The sequence below is a fragment of the Mirounga leonina genome, unplaced genomic scaffold (genome assembly GCF_011800145.1).
Source record: "Mirounga leonina isolate KUSES-001 unplaced genomic scaffold, KU_Mleo_1.0 Mir_418, whole genome shotgun sequence".
Taxonomy (NCBI): domain Eukaryota; kingdom Metazoa; phylum Chordata; class Mammalia; order Carnivora; family Phocidae; genus Mirounga; species Mirounga leonina.
In genome coordinates, this window is record NW_023270739.1 from 1,483,177 (window position 1) to 1,508,299 (window position 25,123).

The following is a 25,123-nucleotide window of genomic DNA, read 5'->3' on the forward strand; positions in this document are numbered from 1 at the left end:
TCAGAGTCAGGGGATGCGGATGAGGCTTCCCCAGGTTTGCCCAACAAGAAACGGGCCATGCTAGGATTGGTACCTGGACAGGCTGATGCCACAAGTCCTGTCCCTCCCTAATTCTGGGCAGGCTGGAGGGGATGGACCCTCCCCTGCCCCACCACCCAGTGCTCAGCATGCGGACCCCACGGCACCCATTCCCTCTGCCCCTCGCATGCCCCGTGCAGCGGGATCTCTTCCTGTTGCGGATGAGGAGACTGGGCACAGAGAGCCAGGGGACCCCACGCTGCTGGTGTCAGAGCCGGTCTGTCCCCAGCACATGGACGGGCAGTGACACCTGACACCTGAGCTTCTCCGAGGCTGCCCCAGGGACTCCGCCGATGCAGGAAAAATTTGAAGTTATCTTTGACTTTTATGACCCTTTTTCTTCCTATTAAGATGCTTAAAGCTGTAAGCGTAGTCATAAGGAGCTCATTTATCTTGACGAAAGTGTGGCTATAAACTACATGGTCCTCGTGAAGGAGCCACCAAGATGATTGTCTCTGCTGGTATCAGTAAATTCTGACACGGAGCAGGAAGGTCAGCCCCTGCCAAATAAAATGCCTTTTCAGCTTGTTAATTAAAGCTTTATAAGGACGTGGACGCACACACTCTGGGGCAGGCCTCAGAGAGAAGCAAGTAGCTGGGGCTTGGAGGGGGCCCCCCGAAGCCTGCCTCGCGCAGATGGGGAGTGAGCGGTGGTGGCAGGTGACTTGGGTGTCCTGGGACGAAACCCACCGTCCCCGGAAGCGGGAGGTGGGGGACCCAGCTTGGCAGCCCCATTGGCAGCAGACTCCTCCTAAAAGCCCGGGACTTCGGGCTTTGACCCGGGAGCCATCCCGTCTTCGGGGCTCCTCCCGATGCCCTGGCACAGAGGGACCCCGACACACTGTAGCACGGTCAGGCGCCCCTGACTGTTGGGGTGTTCTCGCTGATGGAGTAAGCAGGTGAATGCTGTTTGTTCTGTGGGCGGCCTGCAGGCGTCCAGTCACTGCCCTGTGGCACATTGTGTCTCTTTCTTGGTAACTGAGTGTGGAGAATGAGGTCAGCGAAGCTCCCCCTGTCCTTCCCTCCCCACCCCCACCCGCCCCGACCTCAGGGTCTCTGCCTCCAGCAGCTTCCATCCACCCGAGTCTCTCTGGGTCCCTGCCCTTCCCCTCCTGGACAGTAAATTCCTAAGGCACATGGACGGAAGTCCGACAACGCATGAGAGAGAGCCAAGTGCCGACCAGGAAGAAGGCTTCGAACCCACAAGGCACATGGACAGAGAATCAGGAAAGTGCCCAGAACAGAGACACATGCACCAAAGTGGACACCCAGAAAAACGAATGGCTGGTGCATAGGAACACCCCCAAAGTAGACACACACGGCAGCCCTCACACCTGTATGCTGATGGGCTCAAAGACGCACGAAGACTGGACGCACACTCAGGGGGTGCACACCCCTCATCTGGAAGGGCTGCCCAGCCCCTCCCCACAGGCTGGCGGCATCCGGAGGGCTTGTATGGAGGCATCTAAGCCAGCAGGGGATTCCCAGGGAAAGTCGGTTGACGCCTGTTCTCTGGCTCCCATAGGTGTTGGGCATGTATTTCTGCGGCCCTAGGATCTTCTGGCCGGCCCCCATCTACGCAGGAATCCCTGCAGTCCGGGGACCACACAGCTTCACTCATTGGTGACATCAAGCACCTGTGTGGGTCTCTGATGCAGAACCTGCGAAGGGACAGGCTGGCTTCCTCTCAGCCTGTGGTCTCCAGGTTGGCAGAATCCCCTGGAAGCTTGTTAATCAGATGGGGCTCCGTGCCTGCCCCCACCTGTCCCCGCCTGGGCCGGCGCAGGGATCCAGTGGTGTTGCTGATTGCCTGCAGGCCTGGGCTGGGGAGGGCAGAACCTTGTACACTCATTCCCTTGCAGAAGGTGGGGCAGAATCTTTTAAAATGTGGGCATCGGGCGTGCTTGGGATGTTCTTCTAGCACTGCTTACCGAACCGTGCTGGCGAGAGACGGAAGATGGTACGATGGATCGAGAACCTTCCTCACAAATGGACCACGTCTGTCTTTAATGCTCTCTGCTTTGCACGTAAAGCTCTGTTCTGACAATTGTCCACAGTGGATTTCCAGTTAAATGTGGGGGATTTGGCTCTGCGCAGAGAGGCAGGCAGCTGTCTTAAGGATGTGAACCTACGCGGGGCAGGTGGCAAATTCAAGAGGCGGGAGGAGCCGTCCCACAATCAGGAGTAGCAGCTCTGTGGTTCGTGGACCCTCCGCTGTGTCCTCCGGGGACGGACGAAACCAGCACCAGAATCAAGATGGTGAACACATCCTTCCCCCTTCAAAGTGCCCAGTGTCTTTCATCATCCCTTCCTCCCATCCCCTCATCTCCACATAACCTCTGACCTGTTTCCTGGTCCTGGAGATGAGTTTACTGTTTCTGGAATTTTATAGAAATGGCATCATACAGTATGTCCTCCTCTTTTTTAAATTTATTTTTATTTTTGGTGCCTGGCTCCTTTCATTCAGCCATACCGTTCCGAGGTGCCTCCCTGTGGTTGCGTGTATCACCTGCCCCTTCCTTTTGATCGCTGAGCGATAGTCCTCTGGGTGCAGAGAGCACTGGCCATTCGGCCGTGGGCCTGTTCCCGAGCCGGGCCGCTGTGGGCAGAGCTGCGGCCGGCATTCCCGGGCGAGTCGGGACAGCAGAGCACCCACAGACCTTCACTGCTCGCTGTTCTGGAGGCTGCGAGGCCCAGATCACTGCGCCGCTGTGCACGGACGAGGGCCCTCTCCGGCTGGGGGACTTCTCGCTGCGTCCTCACATGGGGTCAGGGCTCCCATGGGGTCAGGGCTCGTGGTCCCTCTGGAGCCTTTTTTTTACAAGATACTAATACCATTCCATTCATAAGACTCCACACTCCTAACTTGTACACCTCCTAACACCCCCACATCGAGAGCCTGGATTCCAACATGTGATTTTTTTTTTTTAAGATTTTATTTATTCATTTGAGACACAGAGATACAGAGAGAGAGAGAGAGAGCATGAGCAGAGGGAGAGGCAGAGGGAGAGGGAGAAGCAGACTTCTCGCTGAGCCGGGAGCCCGATGTGGGGCTATCTATCCCAGGACCCTGGGATCATGACCTGAGCGGAAGGCAGACGCTTAACCATCTGAGCCGCCCCAGGCACCCCCAACATGTGATTTTAGGGAGACACAAGGAGAGCACAGCAGGTACCTTCTTATTCTTGCTCCATCCTCCTGCTGCGAGAGAGAGAGAGAGAGAGAGAGAGAGAGAGGGAGAGAGAGGGAGAGAGAGGGAGAGAGAGGGAGAGAGAGAGAGGAAACACGCCCCCATGACCCATCACCTGTCAGGGCTCCTTGTCCACACCCCGTCACCCTGGGCCTTAGAGTTTCAACACAGGAATTGGGGTAGGGGGACATAAGCATTCAGTCCATAGCACTAAATCTATGTTGAACTTCAAGAGAAAGGGCCAAGCTGTTTTGCAGTGTTCTTGTCCCATTTTATGTTCCCAGGAGCAGTGGATGAGCTGCCCTATAGGATCACCAGCTCCTGATTTGGTCCATCTTTTCAAATGCAGCCATCCAGTTGGCGGGTGGCCCGGTAGCTCATTGTGGTTTTAATTTGCATTTCCCTAACAACTAATGCTGCTTAGCATCTTTTCATGTGCTTATTTGCCATTTGCCTATCTTCTTTAGTGAAGTATCTGTTCAAATCTTGTGTTCCTTTATTTAATTGGATTGTTCTCTGATGATTGTGGTGTTGTTGTTTTTTTTTAATTTATTCATTTGAGCGAGGGAGGGAGGGAGCACAAGCTTGTGGAGGGGGGGGGGTGCAGAGAGAGAGGGAGAAACAGGCTCCCGCTGAGCAGAGAACCAGATGCAGGACTCTAACCCAGGATCCTGGGACCATGACCTGAGCCTAAGGCAGACACTTAACCAACTGAGCCACCCAGGCGCCCCTCTGATGATGGCATTTTGAGAGTTCTTCTATATAGTCCAGATGCCAGTCTTTTATCAGAGAGGTGACTTGCAAGTGTGTGTTCTCAGTCTGGGGCTTTTCACTCTGTTCACACTTAAGCTTCAGGAGCTTTTAAATTCTTTTGTAGTCCAGTATGTTAAACTCTTCTTCTATGGATCAGGTTTTGGTGTTATATCTAAGGCTCTTTGCCTAACCAAGGGTCCCACAGATTTTTCTCCTGTGGTTTTTTCCTAGTTTTCTAGTTTTAGGCTTTACCTTTAGGTCTTGGATTCATTTTGTTGTTTATAAAAATAATTGTGCAAAGTATGGATTAATGTTGATTTTTGTTGGCTTTTAGTAGATGGGTATCAATATAAAAAAACCTTACTTGTAAAAAAGGAAGCCGAGGACTGTCTTCTGGACGATGCCATCCTGTTTCTTTCTCTGGTATCCAAAATGTCTTGCGTGATGAAAACATACTTTTGTGGTTGTGAACTCCTGATGGAGAAAGGGAAGAGCCGAGTTTGCTGTCCCCCTGCTCCGCCAGGTGGTGAGAGCCGCGCACCTGCTGGGCGGCCCCGGTGACCTCAGCGCGGTGTCCCCGGTCCCGGCTCAGTGCCCCCTCCTGTCTTTCAGGCTTTGGGAGCCATCACTGCAGTGCCTGTCACGGGTCCTCAGGTCAGCTCCTTGCAGAGGTTGGCCGGGCAAGGAGTGGCGGTGCTACCTCAGGTAAGCAGCTCGTGGTGGGCCCCGGGGGGTCTGTCTGTTCATCCCCAGCCCCTCAAGCACTGAGGTTTTAGGCCAGCACTGCGCTGGGCAAGGACCCGCTTGGGCATGCCCCTTCCCCCTCCTGCCTCGTCTGCCTGTCGGGAGGAGGCAGACCTCCGACAAGACCCAGTTTTTATGATGAGGAATTGCAAAATCATTTTAGTGGGTCTGGACCAGGGTTTTTTTTTTAAGATTTTATTTATTTGACAGAGAGAGAGATAGCGAGAGCAGGAACACAGCAGGGGGAGTGGGAGAGGGAGAAGCAGGCTTCCCGCCGAGCAGGGAGCCCGATGCGTGGCTCGATCCCAGGACCCTGGGATCATGACCTGAGCCGAAGGCAGACGCTTAACGACTGAGCCACCCAGGCGCCCCCCCTTTTTTTTCTTTAATGCAATAAGCGAAGCTAAACTAGAGTAGGACAGAAAATATCAAGATGCACCTTAAATGTGGTTTCTTGAATAGCTTGTTTCTGGACTGGGTCATGAGGTAATAAAGATTTTAAACCATGGGTCAAGACAGTGCGAGAAACTCTGCATAAGACGATTCATTCGGGGAGGCAGCAAGATGCTAAGCCAGGCGCCCTGGCTTCGGTCCATAGCATCCTTGACTGGGCTCTGCACTTCGGACAGCTCACCTGGCCTCTTAACCTGACCAAGGCTCCCCTCCTGCAGAGGGGCTGATGCAGGTGTGTGCTTGGTGGCCGCGAGGCCGGATCCAATGGCACAGCGCCTTTTTGGCCATGCCTGCTAGTGGTTAACCAGTGCTCAGCCTCGAGCGAGTCTTGTGCATGCCCTGGTGGCTCGGGGGGAGGACAGTGCCCGAAGGATGCCCCTCGCTCGAGGACGATGAAGGGTAGCTCTTGTCCTGGTGACAACCTTTCCTGAGCGCCCACCTGTGCTGAATCCCAACAGGCCCGGATAAAGGAGAGTAGAGGATGGGGTAGGCCAGGAGCCCCTGCGGCCCTCCCGGTCCCTGCCCCAGCGACAGCGCTCCGTAGGCCCCTGTGGGAGGAGGCCCGGCCTGGGTCTCGTCTCCAAGTGGCACCGGCTGAAAGTCATGAGCTCTGGGGTCCCCCGAATAGGTTTTTTCTGGGTTGGAGGCCCCCATGCTCAGAGCCCAGCCCCTGCGGTCTGGGCACGGCTCCCCCACATGCAGAGCTGGGCTTACATGGTATTGCCCGGCCAGTGTGAACCAGAATGACCGGGGGCAGCAGGGGGGGATGCTGCCGACAGCACAAAACGGCTTCCCTTGACCTCGTAGCGGGGGATCCTCATTAACCACCACTCGCCCCATCTGCCCCCACCCGTCCTCTGCAGAGGCAGAGCGCAGCAGTCCCCAAGCTGGTGGCCATCTGAGGTTCCCACGTTCAGTATTGGTGTTGGTGTCAGGCTCTGATCCTGACCCCACGTGCCAAGATCATACGACTTGGCGGGTCCCCTGATGGGGGGAGGCCCTCGTGGTGGAGGGCCCACTTGGCGGGGCCCAGGGAAGGACACTAGAATCACTAGAATTGAGGCCTGCTCCGCGGCGGATGCTGGGGAGGAGAAGACAGACATGATACCAGCTTGACTGAGGGGCACGCGGCACTGAGGTGACCTGCGCGAGGTCACAGAGCCCCGTGGGAGCCACCCGGAGCCCCTCCCTCCACGAGGGTCACTGACCATGGTGGGGGTGCTGGGTACCGAAGCAGGCTTCTGGAAGTCCTGAGTGCGAGTTCCGCTCCCCCAGCAGTGACGTCTGGGGCGTCGTTTTTCTCCTGGGCTAAGTCCCTTCCTCTCCAGACCTCGATTTGCTCATCTGTAGAATAGGCCAAATACCTACTTCACAATGCAGTCACAGTGGGGCTCAAATAAGGTAAGAGAGGGCGCATCCTCTCCTGCCTCCTGGTCCCTAAGAAGGTGGCGCTAGCGCAGGTCTCACGGGGTTGGCGTGAGGCCCATTTCTGGTTGCAGGAATGCTGGGATGTAGCTGCCAGCTGACAGTTGGGATGCACGCGTCACTTTGTGCATTCTCCCCACCCCCAGCGCACAGATGAGGGGCGTGCCCGAGACCGCACGGGCCCCGGAGGGGCAGGATGGGCCGCAGACGAGCCGTCCGGAGCCCTGGCCAGAACCACGTCCTAGCCACCTGCACCTGCCTTAACTCCCTGTGTGTGGGCCTCTCAGAGGGTGACCTGTGGCATCTCCTGCCTACAGCATGATGGCTTTCACAGGGAGCGCAGCGGCAGCCCCCTCCGGGTCAGGAAGCCGACTGAGCGGGGCCAGGAGCCCCCACGGCCCTCCCGGTCCCTGCCCCAGCGACAGCGCTCTGTGGACTTCTGACGTCAGAGGGACCTGACTGGTCCACGTGCCGCTTTCCCACCCCTCCTTCCCTGTTCTTCACCGTCTTATCTGAGTTCAGCTGGAAGGGGCTCGGGCCCAGAGTTGAGCCCCAGGGCCTCTCCACTGCTGTCCCCTCACGTCTAACACGGGAGGTCTCAGAGCCCGGCCACGTCAGTGCTCCAGTCCCCGCTGTGTTCAGGGCCGCCCCATCCACCTGCTTGGGCATCTGTCTGACCATGCACCTGTTCCTCCCTCCCCAGGTTAGGCCAAAGACTCTGATTCCAGACAGCCTCCCCGTCGCCCCGGGCCGGGACCGGCCACCCAAGCAGCCCCCGACCTTCCAGAAGGCCACCGTGGTCAGTATCAAGAACCCCAGCCCAGCCCTCCCCACCGCCAACAACACCGTGAGCCATGTGCCAGCTCCCGGCAGCCAGCCCCAGGCCCTCGCTGAGCCCACCGCCATCGCCTCTCCCCTGAGCAGTGCCGGGGTGGCCTACGCCATCCTCACCACCGCCCCCAGCAATGCCGCCGCCGTGGCCCCCAGCACTGCCGTGCCTGTGGTCAGCAACAGCATCAAGGTCCAGCCCCTCCTCATCAGCGCCGACAAGAAGGTGGGTGTGTGCCCGCTCACGCTGGAGGCGGTTGCCCAAGCAGAGCGAGTGAGCGGTTGGCGGGAGGACCCAGGAGCCCCTCGAATGAATGGGGTGCGAAGCGAGGCGTGAATGAGCGGTCACGAGAGTGCGTCCGCGCTGGAGGGGATGGGCTGCGGAGGAATGACCCCGCAAGCGAGCGACCCCACGGGAGGAGGGCTGGCGGTATGAGCGGGAGGGGAAGTGAATGGATCAGCGCGCGAAGGACGCGGTGCGGATGGATGGGTGCGCGATTGAGCGAACACGTGGCTGGATGGATTGATAGCGGTGGAAAAAGAATGAGTGGTCAATGGGTGAATTACTTCCCTCTTTGGAATCATGAATTAACCAGTAAGACGTGTGGCCGGATGAATTCCCAGAAGAGGCCCGTCCTGGTGGTCGATCTCTGGCTGGTATAGTTGAGTGGTTGAGGACTTTGGGGGATGCCCGGTGCCGGAATGGAAAATCTGTGATTTCTTGCCGAGATTTAAAACTGAAACTGAGGTCCTCTCCCTGTCCCACTCCGAGCTCCTTGGGGATTGGGAGGTTTGAGGCCTTTGGGGCTGCAGGGCTGCGTGAAAGGTACCGCTTCACCTCTTCAGCCTCCTTTCCTCTGTGCCCAGTTTGGGACCTGCCAGGCTGCCCCGCTCTTGTACCTTTTTTTTTTTTTTTTTTGAGAGAGAGAGAGAATGAGAGACAGAGAGCACGAGAGGGAAGAGGGCAGAGGGAGAAGGAGACCCCCTGCTGAGCAGGGAGCCCGACGCGGGACTCGATCCCGGGACTCCAGGATCATGACCTGAGCCGAAGGCAGTCACTCAACCAACTGAGCCACCCAGGCGCCCTGCCCCGCTCTTATCTGGGGCCAGCGTCCCTCCTAATTTCCAGCCTGAAAACTGGTGCTCCACTTTCGTGCACCTGGATTTTACTGCACATAGCATATGTCTGGGAGCGTTATGCTTCTGGGCCCTCCCGCCTGTGGACGGGAGCCCCGGGGATGCTCAGTCATCACAGGATGTGGTCGGATGGGGAGACGTGTTCCTCAGGACCACACCCGGTCCCCAGGCGGTGCTTCCCAGGTGTTTGTGGGATGCCTTTGTGGGATGTGTGTACCCTTTTCACTGCAAGCTCACCAGCATTCAGTACGTCATTTTAAACACTTTTTGCTCATTTAATCGGTGCAAACAGATGCTCGCTGTTGAAAGTTGAATTCCTTTGGTTATTATGAAGCTTGAATATTTCCCCCATACTTTTCAAGAATTCTGTCTCCTTCTGTGTGACTCGTTTGAGAATGTTTTTTGCCCTGTTTTCTACTGGGTATCTTAATGTTTTTCTTCCCATGAATATAAAGAGGGGCATTTTTTTTTTCATCCAGAGAATTCTGGGGTTTTAAAATTATGATACAAAGGAGAACAAAGAGCCCTCCCTTAAGCCAGCAGAAAAACAGATGCATTTTTTCTTCCTGTTTAGGAGCGTCAAATTCACAAGACAGTCACGTTCTTAGGGGGAAAAATACAAGTTCAGGTTATTCCTGGCTTGGTCGAGACCCTGGCTGACTGCTCCTGGTGAATTCCTTCCCCTGGATCTGTGAAAGATAATTCTTTCCCAGTATCCCATCCAAAAAATTAATAAAGTAGTTGAGCCACAGATGGAGGGGACTCCCACCCAGGGAGGGGCTGGGCTTCGTAAATTGCTTTCAGACTTCTCAGCCTCAGACCCTTCAATCAAACCAAATGGTAGCCGTGAACCCCGATGGCAGCTGGCTGAAGTAGGGCCACTCTGGGCCTTGCTGAGCAGGGTCCAGAACCCACCTTCCCCTTCTCCACCCCTACCCTGCCCCAGACCAGGTTTGAAAGCCTCGGACATAGTGTCCTGGGGGCCCAAGGGACAGGCTGGGGAGGGGACAGGCTGGGCAGTGCACTCAGAGAAACCCCTGATGAGCTCAGGTGGCAAATCTGAGCCCTCTTGACCTCAGTTTCCCTGCACTTGAGCTGGAGATAAAGAAACCAATGTCTTTTGAGTCTTTGCTTCCCGAATCTTCACCACCTCCCTGGAGGTAGGATGGCAAGGAAGCTGAGGCTCAGAGAGGCAAAGTGACCTCCCTGAGGCCACACAGCTGTGACGTGGTAGCACAGGATTGAACCCAGGCTCTTCTGGTTCCTAAACCAGGCTCGTACTCAGGCAGCCCTCACGGTGTAAGGGGCTGTCCGGAGGCACACACCCTGGGTGCAGGCGCCCCATGGACCAGAGAGCTGGGTGCAGTCTTCCTCGTTCCTCTGTAATCCCAACTTCCCAGGCCCCTCGCCGCTCTGGCCCCCCTGGCTCCCCTCCCCCTCCGCAGTTGCTACCCCTCACCCCCACCCCTCTGCCACACCTTCCAGGTCATCATCATCCAGCCTCAAGTGCAGACGCAGCCTGAGAGCACGGCAGAGTCACAGCCGCCCACGGAGGAACCATCTCAGGGAGCTCAGGCGACCAAAAAGAAGAAGGAGGACCGGCCCCTGAGCCAGGAGAACCCCGAGGTAGGGTGGCTGGGCTCCGGGGGTCACCGTAGGAGGCGGGGAGCCGCCCTGTGCAGTGGGAGCTCCTGGTGGGGACTTGCCCGGGGGCCTCGTCCTGGTCTACTTTGCCCACGTGGTGGTGTGGGGCAGGGGTTAGCACGGATTCTAGAACCAGGGAGCCTGGCTTTGCATCTCGTGCAGCCAGTGCTCTAGCAGGGTGATGGGTAGAACCTTCCAGAAATTGCACATTAGTCCCATCCCCCATCATCCCCCTCATGGCGCCATCCTAATCCGTGGCTAACACAGAACCACCTGCTCTGTGGGGGCGTAAGAGGCCAGCAGCTAATGCAAAGTCATTCTTTGTTAACTTCTGGTCCCAGCAGGTGACCCCTCTTATGTTACTGCTTGTGTCCTCTGCCATCCCGGGCCACAGTCAACACTTGGGGCCTTTTCCCACACAGCTGCCAATTCTCATTCATCCTATAAGATTCACTTCAGACATCCTCTCCTCCCGGCAGCCTTCCCTGACCACCTCACCTCGGTGGGCAGAAGAGGCCCCTCAGGGCTCCTAGAGCTCCTTAGGATTCTTTTTATCAACATGCTGTCAGTATCGAAAGAAGTCAGTCTTTCATCCATTCATTATTCATCAGACATATCTTAGAGTTGGCTCTGTGCCGAGGGTCGGGACGCCGAGCTGGGGCAGATGGAGTCCTAGCCCTAGGGGACCTCACTGCTCTTGGCAAAACCACTAAGACTTCAACTTCGGCTAAAAAAATCTCAAGCATCAGCAGAGAATTACAAATCCAGAGCTGTGGGAGGTGCAGGGAGAAGGAGAGAGCATGTTTGCACCCAGAAGGACTGGGGAAGCCTTGGCAGAGGAGGGGTGGGATCAGCAGGGCCTGGGGGAGCAGGTGGGACTTCAACAGAGGGGCAGAGGCGGGGGGGGGTGGGATGGCGTGTGGTGCAGAGGGCGCTGCCTAGGCCGACGCATGGAAGGTGGGAAGGCACTTGGCAGGCCAGGAGAGTCGGCTGGTCTACTTGGATCGCAGGCATCATGGATGCCTGAGAAATTCTGAGCACAGGGTTAGAGGGACGCTGGAGCCTCATCCTGGAGGACCTGCATTGCATGCAGGCCACCAAGGTGGAACTTTATTCCCTGGGCAGTGGGGAACCACAGAATATCTTTGAGCAGGAGAGTGACTTGATTATTGTCCTTTGAGGTGTCCAAAAAGCCTGCAGAGAGTCAGAGTCCACTACTCGCTGAGGCTGAGATGGAACCAAGTCTGGTCTGTAGCCCCGGGCCCTGTTTGTTTCAAGAGGCACTCAGTTCCATTCCTTGGTGCCGTGGGAGCACCTGCTGTATGCATGGTGAGCCCCGGGCCGGCTCGCAGCCTGAGGCTCCCACACGCACCCCTCTGTCCTCACGTGGGGTTGCGTTGCACCCATTGCGTCCTCGCAGGTTTTCTGGGTGGATTCTCTGTGTTCTCTCGAAGTATATCAGAGCCAGTTATTGTGCGTTTATACAATTAGTATAATTACGTTTAACTACATAATTAGTGTAAATACGTGTAATGACTTAAATAGAACTTGTAATTACAACATGTCCTGGTGTAAAAATCCTTATTAAACTTTCTTTTTAAAGAGGTCTGGGAGCATTGTGTGGTGCAGACGCGGGGCTTTGTGGCGCCCTTTGGAACGTGTTCACGAAGAGCCCAGGTTAGGAGCACTTGAGGCCAGAGCGGCAGCTGCCCCAGAAACTTCATCAGATGAGCCCGTTGGAGCGCTGGGGTGGCTGGTGACAATCGGTGGCTCCCGGGGCTGCGTGAGCAAGCCCTGAGCTCCTGCAGCTGGCAGCTCAAGCTGCCCGTGGCGGGCCAGCCTGGTGGTGGAAAGGAACCTCCGGTTTACCAGCACCCCAGGACCACTCCAAGGCTCTGCCCGCTCTTCCCTGTTTGAAGGCTCGTGGCCTTCTTTAGGACAGAACTGTGGCCCTTTCTGTGCCACCCATTATCCTGGCCTCGGGCAGCATCTGACTGAGACTGGCCACGCTGAGACCAGCATGTGCCTTGCAGGGGGGTATCCAGAGCAAGGGTCCCAGCCCCATATGAGCGCTGACTGCAACCCCAGGCCCAGCCACCTCTCTGGGCAAGACTTGTGTGCACAGATGCTCCTTCCCTCCACGCCACCCCTGTTACCGCGGCCCCCATTCCTGCCCCATCCCTCCCTGCCCCTGGATGGGCTCCCCCCTCTGTATTCTCCCGGCAGCTAGAAGGATCTTTCTAAAATTCAGAAATAACCGAGTCACCCCCCTTCTTGAAACCCATCAAGAGCGGCCCGGGCGGGCTTCTGATGTAGCGCTCCACTGCAAACGCACAAGAACAGCAGACAAAATGTAGGAACGTAACCGAACGAACGTGAGTTCGCTTCTTGGCGAGTCAGATACGCCAGGCGGAGTGATCGCACAACGTAAACGTTATTTGCAGCAAATAAGGAGACCGCAGGGAATCGCTTCCAACGCTGTGACTCCCCAAGATGGGGTGAATGGGTACCTTTTGATTAGGGTTAGGATGAATATTTAGATGAGGAAGCCTTGTCATCCTTCGTAGAGGTGGGCATAAGGTCGCGCACGCGCGTTAGGGACACACACCTGTACCTACATTGTGTGTTATGTAAACGCAGGCGAGGTCCCTCCGTGAGCAGAGATTTTAGCACTGTAATGATTTTAGTTCTGTAGTGGAGTCCTGTTGCTCCATGGCCCATCTGTGCAAGCACGAGCCAGGTTTAGTTCAGATGGTCCGAGGGGTCTGGGCAGGGGCCATCCCCCGAGGGGTGGTTTCGGGTTTCATTTGCCTGAGTTAAGAGGTAAGTCTGAAAGAAGAGCTTCAGGAAGAATGTAAGACGGAGGCGGAGTTGGGGCGCCTGGGTGCTCAGTCGTTAAGCGTCTGCCTTTGGCTCAGGTCATGATCCCAGGGTCCTGGGATCGAGCCCCGCATCGGGCTCCCTGCTCCGCGGGAAGCCTGCTTCTCCCTCTCCCACTCCCCCTGCTTGTGTTCCCTCTCTTGCTGTGTCTCTCTCTGTCAAATAAATAAAATCTTTAAAAAAAAAAAAAGACGGAGGCGGAGTCAAAGTCAAGTGCTGGGGTCTAGCTGGCGACAGGAAGAGACCACAGAGATGCAGCTATGCATTGCTGTGTCCCAGAAACACAAGCAGTGAGCAGGACCGATGCCCAGGCCACCGGGCTCCAGAGACAGAGTCGAGTGAGGGTGACCAGGAAGGGCATGGCTCACACGTGGCCAGAGGTCCCAGAAGTTCTCCGAGAAAGAAAGGCGCCAATCTGAGCTTGGGGCCACAGCTGCCCCCAGGGTGAGGGGCAAGGCCAGGGTGATGGCAGTCCTGCCCAAAGGGAGGTGTGAGCAGGAGGCAGAGAAAATAAAAATGCAGGAAAAAGGAGTTATACCCAAAATGACCCTGTGGACAGAATTCCGGAATCCATGCAGCAACCCCTAAGGATGGCAGTCAGAGTCAGCATCTGGAACTTGAGTTGATTCAAGAGGAAGTTAATTTTGTGGCATACTCTAGCAACGACTGACACATAAGTACGTTTAGGATATCAGGCAAGTTTTTTTCAGAAAGGAGTAACATCCACTTGAATTCAATAAGGAATAAGGAAGCAAAAAATATGAAAAATAAAGTAAGATCAGGTGAACATAAAAATTGAAAATCTGGGAATGAAAAACATGGTAATTGGTTGAAATTTAAAAAGGTACTAGACAGAATGAACAGGCATTATTAGTGCTTTAGAATACACCACCACAGGGGCGCCTGGGTGGCTCATTAGGTTAAGCATCCAGCTCTTGATTACAGCTCAGGTCATGATCTGAGGGTCATGAGATCGAGTCCCACATCAGTCTGTGCGCTGGGCGTGGAGTCTGCTTAAGGTTTTCTCTTTCCCTCTTCCTCTGTTCTACCCATGCCACCAAAAAAAAAAAAAAAAAAAAAAAGAATACACCCACGGATATAGCACAGAGATACAAAGAAGCAATAATTTATAATATATGTGGAATGAAGTCAGTTCACTGGGCAGATGCTTTTGAGCTGCTTCCCACCATCCTCTGCACAGAGCTGGTCCAGGGACGTTCAGCTCCTTCAATGACCTTTAATAAAAGGAGGCATGGGGCATAACATCATTGCAAAGCCACCCTAAGGAAAAATAGGGAAAAGAGAAGAATTTTTTTACCAGAAGATAATATTCATTAGATTAAAAAAAAAATCAACACCTTACTATGAATTCAAAGAGAGAGAACAGTAAAATAGTCACCACCAAGGAAGAAGTTACAAGGCTTAGGGGAGGAGATGGCTGAGTGGCCACCATACCAGAGAGAACGAAGCGTGAGCTGGAATCATTCCCAGAAATAAATCTGTAAGTGGATGAGCTCAGGGGGCCCTAGACACAGCCGAGGACAGGGGACACAGGCACAGAGGAGGCGGGAGCGAGCGAGCAAAGTACACACAATAAAAAAGGAAGAATGAGTTTTTAAATAGTCAAGAGTGATCCCGACAAAGACCAGCAAAGAGGACACAGCCGATGTGTAAGCTGAGGCTTCTGGAACGGATCCCAGAATTACGGAGCCAAGTAGAGGAGGTGATGCTTCGCATTGCCCGCGGTGATGTGGGTTTGACTCTACTGTGTAGGCAGTTGGGTCCCATTTCTTTTCCTCAAGTGAATGTGGGCTCAGGTTATCTCCTGTGGAAGAAGGGGTGGCAGGAAGCGGGAGCTTGGTCTCCACGTTGCTGGTATTTGCTCAGCCTAGTCTTTCCAGGTGGGGTCAGAGAGGCAGATGCCAGTACTGGGGGGGGGCCCCGAGAGTCCCTGCCACCATGCAGTCAGCCCCGGGGCTCAGAAACAATGCTGAAGCCAGGTGACCCCAAACTGCAGCCTGGACAGCTATCGGCCGAATCTGCCGGGCCCCAGAATCCCCTCTGTGGGCACGTTAACCATTTTGTTAGTCTTGCATTCATGTGAGCACACACCTTCCAGGATAGAATTAATGGGCCCCGCTTTTCATAGTGTGGTTGTACTTCCTGATTTTTTAAATATGATTTGAGAAATGTTTACTGAAACCAAAGGAGACTGTGTGCATGTTAATGGACTGTGTCCCCGGTACTGGGCACCAGGGAAAATGAACGTGTGCACCAGGGGAGAAGGATCAATACTGACACATAACCCAGCACAGAAGCATCCAGAAGTCATCCAGGCAGAAGCGATCACGTCACTCTGCAGGGAAAACAGCCGGCTTCTGGCTTTTCCATGCAGGATTCAAGCCCAGAATACAGTAGAGCATTATCCACACCATCCTGAGGAAAGAAGGGAGGAGCCGAGGATTTTATGTCCAGCCCAGCTGGCCTTCAAACTGAAAGGCTGCACATAGGAGGGTTTAAATCTGCCCAAGAACTCTGGAAATGCGGCTCCGTGGGCCTGGCTCCCCGCCGCGTCGGCTGAGAACGTAGATACTAAGTTCTCCAACAACATCCAAAGGCTTCACCTCTAACTCCGCAGGGAGAGTGCGGGAGAAGGTGGGAGGCAGCGTGAGCTCTCGGCCAGTCTCCTCTGTAGTAGCTGAGGTTTTCAGTGACTCAAAGAAGATCACAGAAAGCTGACAGATTGAGGAGGAGAACTATTTTTAACAGCGTAGAAGTAAAAAAAAAAAAAAAATGCAAAGAAACAGTGGGCAGTCACTATTTGAAATGGTGTAGAAAACCCAAGAGAATCAATTAAAAAATAAAACAAAACTACTGCAGACAGAATCTGGCACGGCAGGGTTAATATGAGTGCAAGCCATTGATAATCGTCACAGAAACGCAGAACATCCTGCTAGAAGCCTTACCGATACCCCTACTTACAGTAGCAACAAACAGATTAAATATTTAGGAATAGGGGCACTGGGGTGGCTCAGTCAGTTGAGCGTCCAGACTCTTGATTTCATCAGGTCATGATCTTGGGGTCAAGAGATCGAGCCCTGTGTCATATCCATGCTCAGCAGGGAGTCTGCTTGAGGTTCTCTCTCCCTCTGCCTCTCTCTCTAGAGGTATCTCTCTCTCTCTTTCTTTAAAAAAAAAAAAAAGAAAAGAAAAACCTAGCGGCACCCGGGTGGCTCAGCTGGTTGCACATCTGCCTTAAGCTCAGGTCATGACCCCAGGGTCCTGGGATCGAGCCCCATGTCGGGCTCCCTGCTCCGCGGGAAGCCTGCTTCTCCCTCTCCCACTCCCCCGGGCTTATGTTCCCTCTCTCGCTGTGTCTCTCTGTGTCAAATAAATAAATAAAATCTTTTTAAAAAACTATAAAAAAAATTCAAAGAAAAATAAAAATCTAGGATAAGCACACTAACAGTCGATACCCACTGGAGGGGAAGTTTGAAACCCCTAAAGGCAGAAGAACAGAGAGGTGCACCATGGTTCTGGAAAGGAAACTTTTACATCCCAGTAAATAGACCTCAGTCTCCTTCATGGCTTCTAAGTTTCACGTGAAAACATAAGCAAGAAGAGCCAAGGAAACGCTGGAGGAACGGGATAGGAGGCACAGAAAGAGACCATGTAGACCCCTGATCATTCAGTATATGATTAAAGGGGCTCCTTAAACCAGTGAAAAGTGGAACAATGGAATTTTCAATAGGTGGGATTAGAACAAATGAGTAGAAGCCATACGAAATAAAAGGAATCCATCCTTCACACCATCTACACCAGGGTAAATTCCAAATGGACCCAAAATTTGAATGTGAACAGTGAGGGGCTCAGTCGGTGGTGCATGGGACTCCAGGTCTCAGAGTCGTGAGTCTGAGCCCCACGTTGGGCGGGGAGTCTACTTAAAAATAATAATAAGAAGAAAATAAATGTAAAGAGTGAAATTATAGGTACTACAATCGAACATAAGCAATTTGCTTTATAACTTGAGTCTGTAGCTAAGATTCAAAAACCCAAACAATGAAAAAGAAAACACTGGTAATTTCTACTACATACAAGTTTTTTTCGTTTAAATGGCCAAAAAAAGCATCATTCCCACCTCCTGAAGTGTGAGTGGTGCACAGCCACTTCCTCCCGACGAGGACAGTGTGGATGGCAGAAAGAGAAGGGTTTTGCCGTGGAGAAGGCTGAGCCTGGCGGCGCCCCAGCCAGGTGATCGAGGGCAGCGGCCGAGTGAGAAGTCGCGCTGATAACACGTACCCCGGATACAGGAAGGGCACCTCACCTCTGTAGTCTCCCGCCCCCAAGCCCATAACCCAGTCTAATCATGAGAAAACCATCAGCCCAGTCCCAACTGAAGGGCGTCCTGCCTGACCAGCCCAAGCTCCAAATAAATGGTCAAGGTCACCATCAACAAGGAAAGCCTGAGAATCTGGCACAGCCCAGAGGAGCTAAGGAGACACAGCAACTAGATGCAGTGTGGGATCCTGGATGGGGTCCTGGGACAGAGAACGGACAGTAGGTAAAAACGAGGGAAACCCGAAACAGAGAAGCCAGCCCCATCACGGCGGTGCTCAGCCAGTGTTTACTGAATCAACGAACGGGGAAGGCTGTGTTAACGCTTCTCTGTTTCCTTCCCTCAGAAAATCGCCTTCATGGTAGCTCTAGGCCTGGTCACAACGGAACACTTGGAAGGTAAGGACCTGCATGGTGGCAGGCTGGGGTGGTGGCCGTGGGGTGCTGGCTGGTGGGAGGGCCGCACACATGAGTGAACCGCCTTCTGGGAGGTCTGTCCCAAGTGCCAAGGCTTGTCAGCACAAAGACCAAGAAAGCCCCACTGCTCTCCCTGGCTCCATGGCTGTCTGCACAGACCCACTTTCTCGTTTCGGCAAAGGAATCGTGTGGGTCCCCTGCTCCCACGTTGCACGCAGCCCAGGGGAGTGGATGCTGGAGCCAGACTGCCCAGTCCTGCCACTTGCTAACCACTCAGGCTTGGGCCCTCCTGGTCATGTCCGAAGGTCTGCATTGGAGTCCTGGTCATGCTTCTTCGAGCTGGGTGACCTTGGGCAAGCTCCCTCCACTCTGAACCTCAGTCTCCTCTTCTGTAACACGAGGAAGACTGCACCTTGAAATTTTGCAGCGTTGTCATGAGGACTGGGATGAAAAAGCTTTCCTGATGCTGTCGTGACTGTTAGGATTTTTATAAATAGCCCTCCTTGTAAAAATTCTCTAACCCTGATACCCTAAACATTTATGTATTTGGACCCTGTCTTCCACAGAGGGTCTGGGGTGCCTTACGGGAAACACATGAATGATACTGCAAAGATTTAAAAGGAAAAATTGGGGGTCCAAAGACAAGTTAGGAAAAAATGTCGAAACAGCTGTATTCAGAGAAACAGGTCCCAGGTTCCACCTGGCAGGCAAAACAGAAGGAAGGAAAGGCGGGGACCATTCCTATGGGGTGGTCACTGTTACTACGTGAAGCACACCACACTGGGGGCCCCAGAAGGATTCGTGCTGGAGGCTTCTCTGAGCGGCAGGTGGATGGGTTCCTGTGGGAGCCCTGAGCCTCACCGTGCAGCTGGGCCGGGCCAGTGCCTGGCCGGCGGACATCCCACGAGACACGTCCCTGGGGTGGATCATGGCACAGGGGGGACCCCGTGCTGAGAGCGGGTACCTGCCACCCTCCAGCCCGAAGCCAGCCCATCCATCTGCCTCGGAGGGAGCAATTCGGGGGGCCACTCTGGGGCGGGGATGCTGGGCAGACAGAAGCCGTAGGGCAGGAGGGGACAGGGACGCCCGGGGCTTGCAGAGGAAGAGTTCGGGGTTCCCAGGCCAGGAAGGATCCAGTAGCGGCTGTGTCTGTGCCTTTCCAGAAATCCAGAGCAAACGCCAAGAGCGGAAGAGAAGAAGCACAGCTAATCCTGCGTATAGTGGCCTCCTGGAGACGGAGGTGAGGCCCCGCCCTCGCGCACCTGCCCTGCGGCTGCCTCCCTCCCCTGCCCCTCTGGGCACTGGAGTTCAGGGCACGACAATAAATGATGTCCTGCTTCCCCTCCTGAGTTCAGAGTCAGTTGGGAAACAGACGCGGGAGATCAGAATGTCATTGGCCGCCCCTGCCCTCTGCTTATACCCCCAGCCCCTGCTCGGAGAACTCTCCCGAAGGGTCCATCTTTATACCCCTCACTTCCTCCTTGATTTCCTGAGCTCGCTCAGGGGTGGAGGCCGTGCTTCCCTCAGGGCAGAGCCTTTGCTGACTCACCGGCCGCTCCCCTGCCCTGCGCGTCCGTCCCGTTGCGACCTCGGGAGCCCTGGGTGGGGAGCCTGTCCCGGCTGCGTCCCGGGCAGGAGCAGTGTCACCGAGGAGGGCTCCACGTGAGCTGCTTTTGTTTTGTTTTCGGTCCCCTGCAGAGGAAACGGCTGGCGTCCAACTATCTCAACACCCCCCTGTTCCTCACAGCGAGAGGTAGGTGTCCGCGGCCGTGGCTGCCCTGGGGCCTGAGGCCGAGGCGGCGTGGGTGGCCCTCCGCTCTTGGCCTGCGTGGGGCTGGCCGGCCCGTCCACAGCGGGGCAGAGTTGCTTTCTGGTGGATGGTGCACTCCGGCTCCCGGGCCCTCCACACCACGGCCTCCTTCGCCCCGATACCCTCTCTGAGGAGGAGGTGGGCTGGCGGAGCCTGCTGCCCTCTGACAGGTGTCAGAACCGGGCCTCCGAGCCGGGACGATGACGCGAGGCCTGGATGTGACGGCACGTGGTAAATGCTCGCGTGTTCCCTCTGGCCGGTATCATCTGCGGACTGCTCTGAGCCAGCGACTAAAAGGAAAACCGTTTTGTGATCATTAAATGTGTGGTTTGGCATCACTTACTGGAAGGAGAGTGGGTTATGGACAAACAAAAAAACAAAAAACCCCAAAAACCACAGTTGAAAATAAGTCACTCTGAGAGGTCCCTGGAATGATGGCTCCCCCGCAGGGCAGCCCACTGCCCGCCCCATGGTGGGTCCCGGCCCCGACCAGGGCAGAGACCCTTGCTTCCGCCGTGCCCCGGTGAGAACACGGTGTCCAGGGGCCTATGATGCTCCTGTCCTGCCCTGGGGTGGGAACCCCTGCCCCACCGGGCCTCGTGGCCTCGGGTCCTGATTGGTGTTCCTCAACGCCCACTAACATGTTCTCCACCCTTCTTCCCCGTGCTAGCCAATGAGGACCCCTGCTGGAAGGTAGGTGTCCCCTCGCCGGCACACCTGGGCGGGGCGGGTGCAGGCGTGGGCGCTCCAGGCAGGGGCAAGCGGAGCGAGCGGAGGGCCTTCGGGCTCCGTGCTCGATACCGAGAGCTTTGCAACCCCAGCCAGGCCGTTGTCCAGCCTGCCTGGCAGAGTCGGGCGTCCCCACAGGGTCAGCCCACAGGCTGCTCAAACACGAGCTCTCTCCACCCACGGCTGAGGACGCAGGGACCCTGGGACCCAAGAAGGCCCAGGTGCAGGCAGCTGATGCTGGCTGCCGGCCGGGCTCTACGGGGCTCTCCTCGGCCCTGCTGTGTGACCCCAGGGGGAGCTGCCTCTCTCAGGTCCCCGTTGCCCGCCTTGCGAGGGTCTAGACCCGGTAATCCCCAGGGTCTCACCCCTCAGGACTCCCCTTTCTGTGATCTTCTGAGACCCCGATTCCCCGAGCACACAGTGCGTCCCTGCTTCCCAGGACACAAGCTGGTCGTGACCTTGTGTTTTTTTTTAAGATTTTATTTATTTGACAGAGAGAGAGAGAGCACAAGCAGGGGGAGTGGTAGAGGGAGAGGGAGAAGCAGACTCAGCACTGAACGGGGAGCCCGATGCGGGGCTCGATCCCAGGACCCTGAGATCATGACCTGAGCTGAAGGCAGATGTTCAACCGACTGAGCCACCCAGGCGCCCTGTGACCTCCTTTTTTAACTAAGTTTTGGATCTAATGCTAGGAGAATTTGTAGCCCCTACATGCCTGTAACAGTCGGGCCACTAAGCAGCAGCAGGTGACAGGTCTGCACTCTGGTGATACCGGGCTTTTTGCCGCCAGAACCGTGTAGTGTCACAGACTGGTGCTGGCGGCTTGTCCACAGACGCCTGTGCCCAACCAGCGCGGACACAGGACGTGCCTGGAGCCTGAGCTCCGCTCCCGCAGGCCCCAGTCCTGGGGGGCCGTGGCTTCGAGGCGGGAGACCCCGCTGCTGGTCCCGCGTCCCCCTGCAGCTTACTGAGCCATCCCGGGCGTGTGGCTCGCCTTCCCTGAGCTCCTGCACTGAAACGAGAGGTGACAGCGAGTCTCTGAGGCCTCATCTCTGTCTGCTGCCCCCTCCGTCAGGGGCAGCCTGGGGTCCAGGGTCCTCGTGGCGTGGGCCATTCCAGATGAGAGTCCTCCGGTCCTTCACAGCCATGAAGTCAGAAGGCACCGCTGCCACGTGGGTGGAGAAGATTTTCTAGCGGGTGGTGGAAAACCGTTCCGACTTTGCAGGTCACGGGAGGCGTGGCGTTATGAAAGGCTCCTCTCTCTGTCAGGGCTGTCCACAGTGCAGCAGGCTGGCCGGGGAGGTAGTGAGCTCCCTGTCCCCACAGCCGTGTAAGCAGAGGCTGAACCACCAAATGTGGGTGACTCTGGAAGGGACGTTTGAAGTTCCCTTATCCCAGGGAAAGAGGAAGCCGCCCCTTACCAGGCTCCTACATGGATTGTGTTTCGTGCGCCGTGTCCTGTTGAGTCCTCCCAGCATCCTGTGGGGCAGGCGTCACTAGCCCACATTACAGATGTGGAAACAGAAGAGCACAGTAACCCACCCGGGACGTTGGGAGAGGCCAGGTTAGACCGAGGTGTTGTCAAGAGCACTGGGGAGGACCGTGGCCGCGTACCTCCCAAGGCCATGCGCGAAAAACGCACTGGGGAGAGGCTTTGTGAGCACTTGCCTGCCCCCCCCGCCCAGGATATTGGTCTGTGGGACATTGGGGGCCCAGGGGGACGGTCTCCTAAGCCACAGCAGGACCGCCTGCCCCGCTACCCACACCTGGTGTCCAGGTCTCAGCCGGGATGAATCAGGGTGCCAGGGCCACACCCCGCCTGACTCCGACTCGGTGGCCGTGTCCCTAGTCAACATGGCCCAGGTGGTGCCCTAGAGCCCACGTGACAGGCAGCTGCTCGTCCTCCCGGTTCAAGGCTTGTCCCTCTCTCTCTTGGAGCTGCTGAGAAACAGTGGGTCACAAGCAGTTCAGGACGGCAGCTGCCCGGGGGGCCCCCAGCCCCCTCCCAGCCCCACTGACCCGCCTCCCGCCCTCCCTTCTCTTCCAGAGTGAGATCACCCACGCTGAGCACTGTACTGCCTGCAAGCGAGGGGCCAACCTGCAGCCTTGCGGCACCTGCCCGGGGGCCTACCACCTCAGCTGCCTGGACCCGCCCCTCAAGACGGCGCCCAAGGGCATGTGGCGGTGCCCCAAGTGCCAGCAGAAGGTATGGGAGGCTGTGCTGCCCACTCTCCCTGCACCGAAGGACCCTCCCCCGGCATGGCACCTGAGGCTGGATAATCTGCTGGGCTGGGCCCGTGCACTGTAGGGTCTCGGCAGCGCCCCAGCCTCTGCCCACTAGATGCCAGGAGCACCCCCATAGTGGCCTGAGATCTCAGACACTGCCCGTGGAGGCCCACTGGTGACGACTGAGCAGAGGTGTCCCCGTGCAGCACCTGACCCAGTGACTCCCCCTCTGAACTCCAGATTCCGCCTGGGGAGACCAGGACTAGCAATGCAAACCGCAAAAACAGTGCTAGCTAACGTGTTCCTTCTCCTTGCCGCCACACAAATGAAAACCTAGCAGGTTCGAAAAAACAGTAACACTCCCTTCTGGTGATGATGCGGGGAGGCACACACTCTCCGCATTGCAGAATCTTATCAAGAGCCTTAAAAAATGTATATATCTTTTTAATGCAGAATCTAGCTTTGGGGGATGTGGTCTCAAGAAAGAATCCAAATACCGATAAAGTTCTGTGCACGAAGAAGCCCCTCGCCCCGTATTTATAAAGGAAGAGATAGAGCTACCTTGCAGCAGTAGGAGGCAGTGAAATAAATTCCGGCATGTGCACGCAAGGTGATGTTATGTGGTCATTGAAAATGATCTTTACAAAGAGTTTGTGATTCTTTAGGGCTTGTTCTCTATGTGGAATTAAGTTTTTAAAAAAGAAAACACCAGGCTTTATAGTGGCTGTATGGTTTAATCGTCAGCCCCTGAGAAAAGCTGCAGGTAGAATAAAAACCGTGGAGGACATACTTCCAAGTGTTAGAATCACGTGGGAAGTAACAGTGCTTTTTTGTGAAGGATGTTTTTCTATATAACGCATATGTGTTACCTGTAAAATCATAGGGGAATCATCTTTATTTCAGAAAACACTGATTCTCATGGGTTCGCGTCATCCCGGGGACCTAGGGAGAGGGTGGATACAGGGGGCCCTATGTCACGGTCTCCTGTGGGGGCCACCAGCTGTGACTGCCTGAGGCTCACAGCTCTTCGAGGGAAGACAGAGAGGGCACAGGATTGTCTTCCTGAGTTCAGCATGATGGTGGGGACTCCCTGGGCCCTCGGTGGAGCTGCTCTCGGGTCCCCAGGACAAGGGAAGAAGGCAGGTGGTCATTCATGGATGCATTCAGTCAAGAATTGGGGCCTCCTCCACACTAGCACCGAGTGGGGCCCTGGCAAGAAGCAGTTCCTGCTCTCAAGGAACTCTGAGCCAGACCGTGAGCCAGGGGCAGCCCCCATCCCATCACGGTTGAGGGACCTCCCGCTCAGAGAGCTTGTGTCCGCCGCCCCCCGCCCCGTCCAGGGTTGCACGGCCAGGCCATGGCATGTTCTGGCCTGCCCGCTTGCTCATCAACCCGTCTGCCCTCTAGGCCTTAAAGAAAGACGATGGCGTGCCCTGGACCGGGATGCTGGCCATTGTGCACTCCTACGTCACCCACAAGACGGGTAAGACAGCCTCGGGGAGTGGAGGAGGGCACCTCCTCCCTTCTCTCCATCCCCACCCCCGTCCTCGGGACTCACTCTGGGCCCACCTGAAGCTGTTCCCAGCCAGAGCTCTGCAAAGAGGGACACTGGGACTGGTCCTGTGCACAGGGCAGTTACTGTGGGGGGATGGCATTTCTAGCCCCTGTGATGCGGCCAGGGCCAATGGCTTCTGCAGGAGGATGTGGCCCGAATGGCCTAGAGGCATAGACCTCGGGTTCTTTCTGCTTTTCCCGCCCGCGCACGGCCCAGGCTTTTTGCTCACCTTGCTTGCTTACCTGACCTTCTCTTTGCTAGTCAAGGAAGAAGAGAAGCAGAAGCTGCTACAGAGAGGCAGCGAGCTACAGAGTGAGCACCAGCAGCTGGAGGAGCGGGACCGGCGCCTGGCCTCGGCAGTGAAGGTGCGCTGGCAGTGGGGGGCAGGAGAATGGGGGACCTTAGAGCCCCAAGATGTAAGTCTAAAGCTTCACTGTCCTGTTACTGAGGCTACAGGAGAAGACAGACTCACCAACATCACTCAGTGAGCCAGGAGGTAGAGAATGCAGCTCTGTGATCTATTCAACAAATAGTTATCAAGCAATTGAGCCTCTAGCTCTGCCCCTACCTAGCTCTTCGTCTTTGGCAAAGCCCTGTCTCTGAACCTCAGTTTCTTCTTGTGTAAAGTGAACATAATGATTTCTCTTCTGTAATGTGGTGGTAAACAAGACTGGTGGTGATGGTGGTGGTTGTAGTGATGGTGGTGATGATGGTGATGATGGCGGTGATGGTGATGATGGTGCTAATGGTGATGGTCATGATGGTTGTGATGATAATGGTGGTGATGGTGATGATGGTGGTGGTGATGGTGGTGATGGTGATGATGGTGGTGAAGACAATGGTGGTGGTGGTGATGGTCATGATGGTAGTGATGACAATGGTGGTGGTGGTGATGGTGATGATGGTGGTGGTGGTGATG

At 55.6% G+C, this 25,123-nt stretch overlaps 1 protein-coding gene across 1 annotated transcript in view; it reads left to right on the plus strand.

Moving 5' to 3' along the window:
* PHF21B (PHD finger protein 21B) overlaps nt 1-25,123 on the plus strand; it is an 87,928-nt gene that overhangs the window by 60,368 nt on the left and 2,437 nt on the right. The window contains exons 3-12 of the mRNA XM_034987323.1: nt 4,634-4,726; nt 7,347-7,697; nt 10,094-10,234; nt 17,815-17,866; nt 19,048-19,124; nt 19,583-19,637; nt 20,365-20,387; nt 22,471-22,629; nt 24,057-24,132; nt 24,466-24,569. Coding sequence (XP_034843214.1) covers nt 4,634-4,726; nt 7,347-7,697; nt 10,094-10,234; nt 17,815-17,866; nt 19,048-19,124; nt 19,583-19,637; nt 20,365-20,387; nt 22,471-22,629; nt 24,057-24,132; nt 24,466-24,569 — 1,131 coding nt within the window. The remainder of the gene's footprint in view (nt 1-4,633; nt 4,727-7,346; nt 7,698-10,093; nt 10,235-17,814; nt 17,867-19,047; nt 19,125-19,582; nt 19,638-20,364; nt 20,388-22,470; nt 22,630-24,056; nt 24,133-24,465; nt 24,570-25,123) is intronic.